At 35.1% G+C, this 14181-nt stretch overlaps 1 protein-coding gene across 1 annotated transcript; it reads left to right on the top strand.

Annotated features, from left to right (window-relative positions):
• The first annotated feature begins 4231 nt into the window (after nt 1–4231).
• Nucleotides 4232–13803, top strand: LOC133704550 (TNF receptor-associated factor homolog 1b-like). Its single transcript, XM_062129406.1, has 13 exons — nt 4232–4507; nt 5338–5560; nt 6367–6478; nt 7599–7687; nt 7796–7864; nt 7940–8072; nt 8186–8344; nt 8611–8959; nt 9686–9798; nt 10301–10451; nt 10759–11234; nt 11320–11527; nt 12197–13803. Exons 2-13 carry the CDS (start codon nt 5383–5385, stop codon nt 13586–13588), a joined length of 3429 nt encoding a protein of 1142 aa, XP_061985390.1. The 5' UTR covers nt 4232–4507; nt 5338–5382; the 3' UTR covers nt 13589–13803.
• Nucleotides 13804–14181: the final 378 nt, after the last annotated feature.

Raw genomic sequence — 14181 nt, forward strand, 5'->3', positions numbered from 1 at the left:
AAATAAAAAAATCACTTTTGCATGATTTAGCATAAAAATTGTTTGTGTTTTGCCATAGAAAAAGAATGTATTGTTTTTGCGTGCATTTTTAGACTTGATAATAAATTTATCAAGCCCATTAAAAGCTTAACTTAAAAAAATAATTTATCGGATTTATATAAAAAATATCAAAAATTCATTCCTTTAAAAGAATTCAAAGCCTATTTTTGTCACTCTTTTTGTCACTCTTGAAGGTTTAATGACCATTTTACAACTTAATACACAAGTGTTTGAGGTAAGTGGACTTATAACGAGTATTAACCCCGGTATTTATTGACGCTAAAGTTAAAAATATTAACCTCAGTATTTACTTATGTCAAAGTCAGAAATATCAACCCCAATATTTACTAACATCAGAGTCATAAATATTATAAAGACTCCATAGCAAAACAACCTCTAGCAATTTAAGATAAAACGAGCAATGCAACCTATCTAAGATACAACGCTTTATAGGTAATTGTATCTTTCCTATAGCGTAGCCAGTTCCTTGTCACAAAATCTCTAAAAACTAGTTAGAGTTTCTAGTGAACATAATATTAAGTAGCGATTCCATAAATAAGACATTTTCTTATTAAGCAATAGGACACCAGAAACCCTGTTCGTTTCCTTTTTTTTTTATTTTAAAAAAAGATCATCGCGATGTCAGGCGCGACGACTGAGTTCCTTTTCACTAGAGTCTTGTTGTACTCTTTTTTTGCTAAACCTTGTTGGGTTTGAAATCAACTTGAGCTTTGCTAGGTTCAGAATCTTCCAGGTTCTCATTTGCCGAAGTCTTGCTAGATTATTTCTTGTTGAAACCTAACTAGGTTTAACATTCACTCGAGTCTTGCTGAGCTTGGAACTTTGTTGAGTTCTTATTTGCTGGAGTAAGGAAAGGATGAAGAAAGCTCAAGACCGACAAAAAAATTATGCCAATAAGAAAAGAAGACATTTGAAATTTCAAGTTGGGGTTAGGTATTTTTAAATGTTGCACATTGGAAGAACATGATCCAATTTGGGATGAGGGGTAAATTAACACCCGCATATATCGAGTCATTTGAGGTTATTGGGAAGACTAGGCTAGTTTCTTATCGATTAATGTTACATGCATATTTAGCCAGGATACATAATGCGTTTCATGTATCATTGCTTTGGAAAGCAACCGTCAATCTTGCATGATACATGTTGCTACCCAGTTTTTGACCCATGTTTTTGATAAATTTTCAGAAAAAACCAAAAATAGCAAAAAAGCAATGAAAACATCAAAAAATGCATTTTTGATATATTTGCATTGTTTTTAGCATTTCCAACGTCATCTCAGAAGAATTTAAATTTTCAAAGGTATTTTGAACGCGTTCAACTTTTAACGCGTTAATTACACCCCAGATTGTCTTCAAACTTTTAATTTTATGTAATTATGTCCTTGGAAAAACTTCAATTTCAGCCCCGAATTTACATGCCTTTTTCTCTTTGGTCCTTGGTTTTGAATTTATGCAATTTGACACTCAATTGATCATTAAACTTTCAATTTCACCTTTGATTTCAATCAATTAGGTCCCTATAGTTCAACGTCTTTTGCATATTGGTCCTTGGCTACGAATTTCTTCAATTTAACCCTTAATTGACTCCAAAACTTTGATTTTCTTGTGATTTTACCCCGATTTCAGTCAATTAACTTAGTAAAAATTAAATTTGGTCTTCTAAAATTCTAATTTTCTCAATTAAGCTCAAATTAGGCTCCCAAACTTAATTTGTCACCAAGTAAGCCCCTAATAAAATTAATTTGACCATTTTATAATATAATTAAGTCCTTGCACTTAATTAAATCCTTTAATTGGACCCAAATTAATTAAATTTAATTTGATTTGGCCCATAATTAAATCAAATTGATCTATTAAAATTTAATTATGTCTTTGGACTTAATTTTTATACAGATTCATCAAATAATCATTTAATTTGACATTAAATCTACATTGCTTTTTTTTTTTGGTATAATGAGGTACAATTAGGCCTCGAATTTGCTCCAAAATTATAATTTGATTTTTCCATGTGTTTAAGATCCTTCTCGGTCTGCTTTCTTCACGTCGCCGGTTTTTATTTTATTTTTTAATTTTTATTTTGAAAGAAAAAAAAATAAATTTGAAGAATAACCTAAAAATGAATTATGACAATCATCATCCTCCATCTTAATATCATCCTCCATCTTAATAGCAAGCTAACATTTCTCAAATCTTATAACCTCTACATTCGGAGTTAATTTTATTTTTTTTTAATTCCATTTTCAAATCCACAATTTCCTTTATTTTTTCCCATTACTCCACATCACAATTACAAGGATGAATTTAAGAGAAAGAATTACATGAATGAAAATTAAAACTTCGAAAGTAGGGCTTAAAGTCATCTATCTGGCCCTATAATAATGTGTGCGCCAATAATAAAAGATCCTATGGCTGCTACCTCTTTTGGTTTTCCAAAAAACATAAATCTTTTTTGTTTTCCATATTCATATTCAACCCATCATGCACCATATCAATAACTCAACCATCATTCATTTGATATTTTATTTTAAACAAATCACACTTTAAAAAACAAAAGTATTTTTTTTTTTTTAAAAGCCAAAACTAGGTGAGATTTCGTTTCCTATACTTTTGTTTATATCCTCATCCAAACTCGAGCTTTAATATTTTAGCATACTTAGTCTAACTTATTTCCATCAAATCCTACTCTTCCTTTTATATATATATATATATATATATATATATATATATATATATATATATTTTATTAATTCACTTTTAAGGATTCTTAATAAAGCCAATACAAGTTCTTTCCATAAATTTTTCTTTTAATGCCCATCACATATTGATTTTAAATATTATAATTTCTTGTAATCCACAATAATTTTAACTAGACAAGTCAAGCCATATCAACCCTCACACCAAATTTCATGAGTTTCCATCTTACTAATTCCATGGATTTTTCTTCCTACCCAATATATTTCTAGTACCCTAAACAACTTTTTACACAAGAAATCAATTTGTATTAACTCAATAAACTTAACTCTTAGTCAAGAAAATAAGAAAATCTCATGTCAATGGAATTCTTTCAAATTCTTTCTTGGCTAAATTTACTAAAACAAATTATTACTCATTTATTATCTCTAGCAATTTTACATGATAATTACCCATTCCATTCATTTTTCTTCTTCTATAGTAAGGCCATAACCTATCCGAAGGATCCCTAGTTTCTTTTTGATTTTTTCTTTCTAATACCCATTAAAATTCTTCTAAAGCATCATAATTCATAGAAAATTCAACACAATAAATCAAAATACATCCAACCCATTTAAGGTAGATTGATCAAAATATATAGGGCATTTCCTAGAATTTTTTCTTCATCAATACACTTCATTATCAATTTAACTAAATACCACACAATTAATTTAAGAAAACCCTTATTTCATTTCCATCTTCCATTAAACCCATACATCACCACTACCCACACTATCCCATTACTTAAATCAGCTTAAAACTTCAATAAAACAAGGAAGAGAAGTTTTTTACTTCTGATTAAACCTAGACAATGGAAACTTCAACCTCTTTCTGAGCCTTCCTTCTCCTTCTTACTCTCTTGATTTTTCTCTCTCTGTTTACTTACCCTTTTCACCTTTGCTTTATCTCTAATCTCTTAAATCTCTCATTCCATTTAATTATCAATTTGGGTTTGTTACATATTCTTGTCCATTAGAAGTTACCATTTCTATTTTTTTTTTGATATACATTAGAAATTTTAATAAATCAATTTATAATCTCCGAACAGACAAAAAATCACTTTAAAATTTAAAATTAGTTTGAAATAAAAAAATCTTTGTAAATTTGTATATTCTTTTAAGTTTTTTTCATGGTGAAAAAAAACTTAATTTTAATTTTTTTATTATATAAAATAATTTAACATAAAAATTAACTATTTGATGATCGAAAGCATCACTAACTATAATTTTTTCTTTTTAAACCATAAATAACGACCCCCTCTTGCTATGTTCTACCATCCACAGACTTCTTTTGCCCACAAACACCACCCTCTTCTTCTTTCTTTTAATTTCTTTATTTTCTTTTTTATATTTATCCAATTTGACTGCTCTTTCTTAATTTTTTATTTTAAGAGAGATAAAAGAGGAGAGAAAGCGCTAGGGCGAAATCCAAAACCCAAAAACCTCTTCACAGCTCACACTACAGTAAATAGTCTACCCAGATAAGAAGGAAAAAAAAAAGAGGCAAATTACTTATAAAAAATGAAAAAACAAAAATTAATAGTAATAATAGCAGTATTAGTTGCATAAAAAAAATTACATATTTTTTTTTTACGGGCTCCGCTTTTGGTTTCTTCCTACTTTGTTTTGCTGCTCCTTTGAACCTCTCTCTCTCTATCTATCTCTCTCTCTCTAGAATCTCATATAGCTTTGCCTATAACACCATTTGTCAAAGCTCAGGTTTGTATCGACATCGATCTATACGGTGTCGTTTTCAATTCTCCATATTCAATCGGGTTTTCACCTTCTTTTTTGATCGGGGTTTATTTGGGAATCTTGAATTCGATCTTTATTTTCCGGCCTCAGATTCTAAATTCTCTTAATTGGCGTGTGTTTCATACAATTGGTTTTTCTGAGATAGTTTTACTTTTATTAACCTGGGTTTTGATTTTTTTCATAATCTTTTCGATCGTTATTGAGCTGCAGTTGATTGATTTTTGACCGAAAGAGACTAGGGTTTATCGCTGATTGTAATTTCTTGATGACGGGTTTTTGAGTTCGAAGATTATAAATATGGGTTTTGGTTGATTTCCAATATAATCGACGATGGAATTTGATTAGAAAAAAAGAAGAAGAAAAATACTTTGTTGTTATGAATGTGTTTATTGATGTTTTTCTTATTATTGAAAATTTTAAAATAAGCTAAATAATCTTTCAGTGGTGGTGTTTGGGAATTGTAAATATTTTGCTTAACAGTATCGAATGAGTGTAGGATTGTATTTCATGAGGCCCCAATTGATGCAGAATTTAATTTTCATTTTTTTTTAATTGTAAGTTTCTTAAGAGTTGTCAACAAACTTAGTATGTTTTTCCTTTCTCAAAATCTATACGTTTTGCAATATCTTCTGTACAAATTTTGGGTGATTTTTGTTGGTATCTGTAACTACTATGAGTGGTCTTTTTAATGTTTGTAGTTATGAAGACTTAACTGGCGTGTCTATTGTTGGCCAAAAAATTTTCTGTTTGGGGGCTACATTTCCGTTTTTTCTTATTGGTTTTCTTGTATGCAGTGAGGGGAGTTGAAGGATTGTTGGGGAGGAGTTTTGTAGTGGGAAATGGCTGGGATTGTGAGTGAGGAAGCTGGAGTTGGAAGGTCTACGGAGGGGATTTCAAGTGGACTGCGTTGCCAGTCAGGTGAAGCGTTGGCGGAATGGCGATCCTCTGAGCAGGTGGAAAATGGAACCCCATCAACTTCACCACCTTATTGGGACACTGATGATGACGATGATGGAGGTATGCATTGGTTCTCCATATGATTTATTGTATCTTTATTTTCTCTTATTCTTCTTTGGTTTTCTGTTTTGGTTGGTATATATATTTTTTTCAGTTAGCGCAGTAATGCACTTGGTAGCTCTCTGTTTCTCTGAGTTTGGAAGTTAGAGTGTAAAAGCTGTTGGGAATATAAGGAATAATGCACCGGCTCTATTCTCCTACGTTTGGTGGTTGAACTCTACCTACCACACTGAACTATTGTAGCCTTCTACCTTGCAAAAACTAGCTTGAAACCAACATGATAAAAAATAAAAAGAATTTCATGAAGAATCTCCTATCCAAAATCATGAAATCCCTTCTCTCCCACCCTCTGTGTTACGACACAATGGTTCCTCCAGTAAGAATTTTTTGACTAAAATGAATTTTTAGTCACATTCACTGACTTCTTACTTTTTTTTGAGTTCTTCATATAGCAATCAATTGCCTGCCACTTTGTGGAAGGAGGTGCAACATTAGGTTTCTTTTGTTAACGTATATGATTGCAATTGGATGTGGTAGCATTTAGTGCATCAATGAACAGATTGATTTCTTCTTCTTCTTTTTTTTACTTAGTCGGGAGTCTGAAAATTAACAAAATTCAGTATCAATAGTTGCAAGAAAACTTGACTGAATAGATGTTATCCAATTAAGATGAGTGTGCGCACTTCTGCAGAGTACATGCTTAACTCTTCCTCTTAGATATTATGTTTGCTACTTCTGTTTCTTATCCCTCTCATATAAGCTGTTATCCAGGCAACTGTTTGCGAACTGATTTTGTTCCATTATAGGGCCAAAACCTTCTGAGTTATATGGAAGATATACATGGAAGATAGAGAAATTCTCACAGATTAATAAAAGAGAACTTAGAAGTAATGCATTTGAAGTTGGTGGCTACAAATGGTATGGGGCTTTGCATATTGTTTTTTCACATGTTCCTCACTTTTTTTAGCTAACTAACAGTTTGATTCTCCATTGTCATTTTTTATATACATCATCTGCATGCATATACATATTTCAACAATATATGTATATTGTTTTAGTTTATTCTTTATACCCACATTATGAGTATAAATTTAGTTTTTCTAACTTAATGCTCGAATAAACTCACACACTATGAATAAAAAAATTAACGTGTCTACAAGCTTATTTTGGAAGCAAGCTTTCTTAATTTGTGCATTTCAAGAACCAAAAATATTTCACTTTGCTCTCGATTGGAACATGAAACCATTATACTTGAGTTGTGGGATCAAACATTGGTCCCTTTCTTTCTTTATCTCCTCAATCAAAGCAGGGTTCCACAAAGGAGGAAACAAATGTGATTTTTTTCTCAATTCATAGGGTTCATTAATTCTCACTTCTACAAGTCTAAAGTATGCGGCGCAGCATGATATTTGTGCATGTAATGTATCTTATTAAATTTGATTATATAGTTGCATCATAGGGATATTTTTCTGCACACAAACATTCACTTTTTAGTTGCTGCCATTATTTAAATTTGTTATATGACTCCCTCATGCATAATCATTTTTCTTAACCTGTGCTTATGGTAGAGAGATGTCCATGAGATGACTTGTGTGTTCTATTGCACATAACCAAGTTAGTTATCTGGTAAGACTTGTTATCCAGAGGTAAATGCATTGTTTTTCATACACACTTCTGCTATAAGTTTTTTCTTGAAGTGAACAAAAGGAGTTTATTGGTTCACCATCTGTTTGGTGTAGCTAGTTGGTGATATTTTGAATCTTTTTTTCCTTCCTTTTCATAAAGGAAAAGTGAAATAAATCATCATGCACTTTAATTAAGAAAAAAGTAAAATTATCATATTGCCTGATTTATAATCCACTTTCTCATTTTAAAGAGGCCAACTTTCACATTATGGAGCATGGATTTTGATGAACATTCCAGTTATGTAGGTTTTCTCAAGTTTCGTTGCATTGATGCTGCTGACGTGCAGAAAATCAACGTGATATGGAAAGTTTCCATGTCAGTATTGATTTAATCCTTTTGCTTATGGTGACAGGTACATTTTAATATACCCCCAAGGTTGTGACGTCTGCAATCATCTTTCATTATTTCTTTGTGTTGCCAACCATGATAAACTTCTTCCAGGTTTGGTGCTACTGACTTGAAATTGTGGTTATAGTTACTGGTCTTTGTTTGTTTGTTTTTTTCTCTTTGTGGTTGTAGTTGTGTAATTTTCTTTTATTTGTGAACCAGGTTGGAGTCATTTTGCACAGTTTACGATTGCTGTGGTGAATAAAGATCCAAAAAAATCAAAATATTCTGGTTAGTTGATTAAATATTGGCTGGAGTTGGTAACGGAATCATTGATTTATTATTAACTAAAAGAAAAATTTGCAGATACGTTACATCGGTTCTGGAAGAAAGAGCATGACTGGGGATGGAAGAAATTTATGGAATTATCTAAAGTGTCAGATGGGTTCTTAGATGCTGCTGACACTCTTATTATAAAGGCTCAAGTGCAAGTCATCAGGTGTCTGATAAGTTACTGGTTTATATATATAATTGATGTCTATTAGTGATTGTGCTGTAGGTGTTTCTCATATTTCTGATCATCCATTCTGAGACTTTACTTTTCATCTGCAGGGAAAAAGCAGATCGGCCTTTTCGTTGCCTCGATTGCCAGTATAGGAGAGAACTTGTTAGGGTATATTTGACAAATGTAGAGCAGATTTGTCGGCGTTTTGTGGAAGAGAGACGGGGTAAACTTGGGAAGTTAATAGAGGACAAAAATAGGTGGTCAAGGTATTGTATCTCTTTGAAAATGTTTGTTACTTAATGCATTTCAATAGAATGGTTGTCAATAGTCCTAACTTCACAACATGCTATATTATGAAAATTGTGGTGTTTTGGTAGCCCTATGAGATTGCATCATACTATTGATTTATGGCCTTCATTAACAGTTTTCCTTTCTGTGCTATCCTTTGGTGGCAATTATGGTGTGTTTTACTCGTATTTCTGGTCAGTATAGTTTTAACATGGTGATAGCATTGTGTTTGCAACCCTTGCAGCTTTTGTGGTTTTTGGTTGGGAATGGATCAAAACACCCGGCGCCGCATGTCTAGGGAGAAAACAGATGTAATTCTGAAAGTAGTTGTCAAGCATTTCTTTATAGAGAAGGAAGTCACATCTACATTGGTAATGGATTCCCTGTATAGTGGATTGAAGGCTCTTGAAGGCCAATCTAAGAGCAAGAAGGGGAGAGCAAAGTTATTGGATGCTGAAGAAATGCCTGCTCCAATTGTCCGTGTTGAAAAAGATATGTTTGTGTTGGTGGATGATGTGCTGCTGCTACTTGAAAGGGCAGCCATTGAACCATTGCCTCCAAAAGACGAGAAGGGCCCTCAGAACCGCACAAAGGTGGGTTGGGGTACTGGATACCATTCTCTAGAGTTTGAATCTTTTCTGAATTCTGTTATGCTTATAGGTAGTCGGTATGAAAATTACTGTGGGACTTTGAAGCAGTTTAATCATTTTAGTGGCTTGTTTTTAAATGAGTGCTGGTCCATATTGCCATTGCTTTTAAGGTCTTCTCGGAGCACTCAAACATTTGAATGGTGACTTTGGCTATTTCACAAATTGTTTCATGTGCTTTGTATCTTAGAGAATCTTTATTGGTGGCATTGGGTGTAGCTTATTGTGTTTAAGCTTCAACCATAGGTTAGAAAACAGTATGCAGTTCTTGCTAATTTTACTCGACACTCCAGCAAATGGTTTTCTGCAATTAGTGCAGCTCGCATCTCTCCAGTAACATTTTGTTTTCTGGAATAGCACACGTACAGAACAAGAATAAAAGATTAAGGCATACAACATCTTCTACCCACAATGGTTTAGATTGGCAGCTATGGCATTAGAGCGGAAAAATGATTGTAGCGGCTGTATGTTGATGGTGATGGGAGTGATGGGGTGGTGGTGATATCATATACTTGTTGATTTTATTATGCACACTGGATTAGATTCAGAAGAGCTTGAAATGCTGGCTGTTTTCCCTTGCTTGATAGTTGTCAATATCTATTACTTTTATTCTTCATGATTGTGACTAAAGAAGCTTCTGATCTCTCACAAACTTTTTGCATTTGTATTCAGGATGGAAGTTCTGGAGAGGACTTCAACAAGGATTCCATTGAGCGTGATGAAAGGCGTCTAACAGAATTGGGTCGTAGGACGGTGGAAATATTTGTCCTCGCTCATATTTTTAAGTAATATACTGATATTTGATTAAATATGTTTTTGTTTTTAAAATGGTCATTAGTTCTTCATCCTTCTGAGATTTCTTCCGTTCCAGACCTCACTAGAACCATGTTTCTGCTGTTTGCACCTTTTCTTTCACCTGATCAATTATTTGGAGTCTTCCACTGTTTTTAGAAGTCCTTGCTTTTTTAATCTAGACAACCATTTTGGTCTATTAGAAGTCCAAGCATCTTTGCTAAAATCTTAATATTTTTGTAGTCATTTTATTTTTTCTCGGGGCTGTTTTATTATTTTATGCTATCATCTGCTCCATATTGTTAAGTATTAAATTCATTGCAAATATTGATAAATGAAGAAATTAAATACCAATTTGTAAACACCAATGCAATATGTTGGCATAATGAGTATTGCTAATCTTGCCCTAGCAATTTTCTGATTCTTTGTGGCACAACAAGTATTTCTTGATGCTATCCATGCGTGGCCTAATTTTTTTGCATCCTTCATGTGTAGCCATAAAATTGAAGTTTCCTACCAGGAGGCTGTTGCTTTGAAGAGGCAAGAAGAGCTAATTCGTGAAGAAGAGGCAGCATGGCTTGCAGAAAGTGAGCAGAAGGCTAAACGTGGAGCAACTGAAAAGGAAAAGAAATTGAAGAAAAAACAGGTGGCTTGTTTTTCTTCATAAGAATCTAGCTTTAGCAGTCTTAACTCATTGAATTCAGGTAGTGTCAGATTGTGGAAGGAAATTAGTTTGTCACGATGTAATTGGGATTCTGAAACTTTAATTTCAAAAGTTATTTTGACAGACTCATCTAAAATGCATGTTGCCTTGGCCAGATTTTCTTTTATGAGGAAAAAATCTTCAAAGTACTCGTCCCTACCCCAAACCCCTTAAACAAAAGGAAGCCCCAGCCTACCTTTTTCAAGGTTTGTTTATTTGTTTGAATGCTGATGCTTCTTATAAATCACAGGCTAAACAAAAACGGAACAATCGCAAAGGGAAGGATAAAGGGAGAGATGATAGGTCTAGTGTGGCCGTGGTAGACAATCACCAAGAGACAAATACTAGTAATGAGAAAAAGGAGTATGTTGTGGACGAGGTGAAGCCTGTGGTGGAAAAACCTGAGGTTCTGGAAGATGTATCTGATGTGTCTGATTCAGTGGATGGTGTTACTGAAGTGCTCCAGCCTGATTCAGAAGACAGAGATGCAAGTCCTGTCAATTGGGATACTGACACCTCAGAAGTTCATCCTCCCACTGAAGCCAGTAGCAGTGGAGTTAGTGGCTTGTCATCTGTGCCAAATGGAACAACTGAAAAAAGGAACACATATGCAATGGATGATAGTTCCTCAACATGCTCTACAGATTCAGTCCCTTCAGTGGTAATGAATGGCTCCTACAAGGGGAACTCTTACTCGAACTATCAATTCGAAAAATCACCTGGCAGGTAAAGTGGTAACAAGTGGCCTGCATATCCTTTTCCACATCAGGATTAGATTATCTGGCATTTACCTTGCTTTTCATATCTGTAGAGGGAAGAACCAGCGGGGTAAGATGGCACGTGATGGGAGTTGGACAACTGAAATGGATAATCAGCCTTCTGAGCTTGCATCAGATACTGGTGATCTTGGCGATATCACAAGAAGTAGCAAGGCTGGTGATTGTGAGCTGGAGGCTGTTGTTCATGATTTGCGGGATAGGATGATGAGGCTTGAACAGCATGTAATTAAGACAGAAAAGGTGAAGTTGCTGATCTTTTGCCATGATCTCAAATTTCTACTCGTTTAATGAGTTTAAACTATCAAGTAGGGTAGAACAATATAATAAGCATCAAATGTTCAAATTCAATTTTTGCGGGCTGCAACTCATTTATTACCTCCTTTTTGATGCCTAACGGTCTGGTTGGCTACATTTACTGGTTGTGTCAGCTTCTTGGGTATGAAGGCTCTTCTCTGCCGTGTTGTTTAGCATCCTTGCTCCTACAGCACAAGTGTTTTTAAATTGTTTTCCCTCCATTTTCTTCTTCCTATTTTTTTTTCCTTGTGTTTTTTAATTATTGTTTCTCTCTTCCTCGTTTGGGGAATAGGAATTGTTTTTCCTTTAGGAGCATAGAATATGTTCTTTAGAATTTAGGAATTAATCAACGCAAAGGAGTGTTTAGCTGTCTTTGCTATGAAACTCTTCTTTTCTTTATGTTCCCATTCATTTTTTAATTCCAATGAAGTTGAAAGGCAACTCTTGAAGGTTTTGCTGCCATGTGAATTTATATCCCCCCTTTTCCTCTCAATTTGAGTTGAATTTTTTAAATATTTTGCTTTTCTATTTCTGAATGCTGCTTTATTTTCATGGATACATATAATCTGTTGTACTTGGATATTCCTTGATGGGCATTTCTTTTCTATGAAATAGGAAGACAAAGTTGTTTCTATGCAAAAGCAGATGAGTGACAAAGACCTGGTTGATGTTGAAAGACCTAAAGAAAAGACAGCAGCTGTGCCATCTTCTCCCAGAAGCCCTCAAAGAAGTCCTAAAAATGTCTCATCCACTGTACCACTGAAGTCAGAAAGCAAGGGTTCAGCAACCGTGGATCTTGGTCTAGTTAAGAAAGCATCTTCAAATTGCTCACAGCAGGCTGATAAAGCTGCCACGTCAATTACGTCCCCCAAAAATGCTGCTATTCCCAAACCCGAGACTCAGAATGCATCAACTGCAAAACAGTCTGACAAACCAACTCCGCAACAATTGCCTGCCATGTCGAGGCCCTCCAGTGCTCCTCTGGTGCCCGGTCCAAGGCCAACTGCTGCTCCTGTCTCCCTGGTCCAAACAACTCCTTTACTTGCTCGTTCATTTAGTGCAGCTGGCTGGCTGGGTCCTGACCCCTCATCAGCTACTCGTAGTTATGTTCCTCAGTCCTATCGAAATGCCATAATTGGTAATGCTGTTGGTTCTAGTTCATCTGGTTTCAGTCTTACCAACTCTCCAAGTACCGGAGTGAACCTATCAGCACACGTGCAGCCATCTACTTTGGTATCTGCACCAATGTTCTTACCACCTTTGAACTCTGATAGGGTAGACCCAAACTCTCTCCAATCCGGCTTTCCTTTTGGCATGGTAACTCAGGATGTCTTACAGAATGGACGCCAATGGATGGAGAACTCTCAAAGGGATGCTAGTAGAAGCATGAGCAGTGACCCTTCTTCCCTGGTAAATGGCATTCAAAAAATTGACTTGTACAATCCTATATGCAGCAGATCACAGGAGCACTACTCCAGTGAGTTCCCAGCCTGTACTTCTGGGTGTCAGACCCCAGGTGGGGTGACAGATGAGTTCCCACATCTTGATATTATCAATGATTTGCTTAATGATGAACATGCTGTTGGGAAGGCATCTGAGGCAAGCAGAGTCTTCCATAGCAATGGTCCACACCTATTGAATCGACAGTTTTCTTTTCCAAGTGACATGGGTATATCGAGTGATTTGGGTTCCTCAACCAGCAGCTCTTGCAGGTTCGAGCGGACCAGGAGTTACCATGATGGTGGATTTCAGAGGAGCTATAGCTCTTCTGGAAGCCATTTTGACACACCAAGGGAATTTATTCCACAAGCTAGCCCACTGCCTTATGCAAATGGGCATATTGATGGGTTGATTCCAAACCAGTGGCAGATATCTGGTTCTGATATTTCCTTGATGAACATGAGGAATGCTGACGGTGATAGTTACCCATACTTTAACCCAGAGTATTCAAATATGGCAAGCGGTGTTAATGGCTATACAGTATTTCGGCCTTCAAATGGACATTGAAAGAATCCCATGCAAGTTGGTGGGTGGTTGCCCCGTTGTAATAATGTATTGGGTCTCAGAATTGGAGTGAGGTTGTAATCTTTTCATAAGAAAACATTTTGTAAAGAGTGTTCCTGCCTTCTCTGCCTCCAGCTTTTTAGTTATAATGAGGCTTTGATGTATTTCCTGGGTTTTGATTAATGGTTGAAATGAGCATCTGATGGAATATAACCCAACTTTACAGACTAAGATTTGAAAACCACATTAATTATCCAATGAGAAACCACAACACAGGTTCAGCTCTTATCTGAACCACAATCATGAATGAAGTCTCATCTGATGGTTAAGAGTGGGATTCGAGTTATGGTTTCTTGGGACTTGGGAGGGTGCGCGTATTAAAATCCTGCGGTCGTGTAGAGATTGATGCCATTACCGACCTATTTTCCTGCAATCATCAGTGTGGAGTATCTCCATTGCATGAAAGGGATAGACAAAAAAAGCCCAGACATGTTTTATAATGGTTGTGAGCAACTCAGCATCTAGGATGGAACGTTTGAACTTTGTAGAGACAGTTTAATCCACTGGAATGATAAAGATAAAGCCTTTAATTGGAT

The sequence above is a fragment of the Populus nigra genome, chromosome 10, assembly GCF_951802175.1.
Source record: "Populus nigra chromosome 10, ddPopNigr1.1, whole genome shotgun sequence".
Taxonomy (NCBI): domain Eukaryota; kingdom Viridiplantae; phylum Streptophyta; class Magnoliopsida; order Malpighiales; family Salicaceae; genus Populus; species Populus nigra.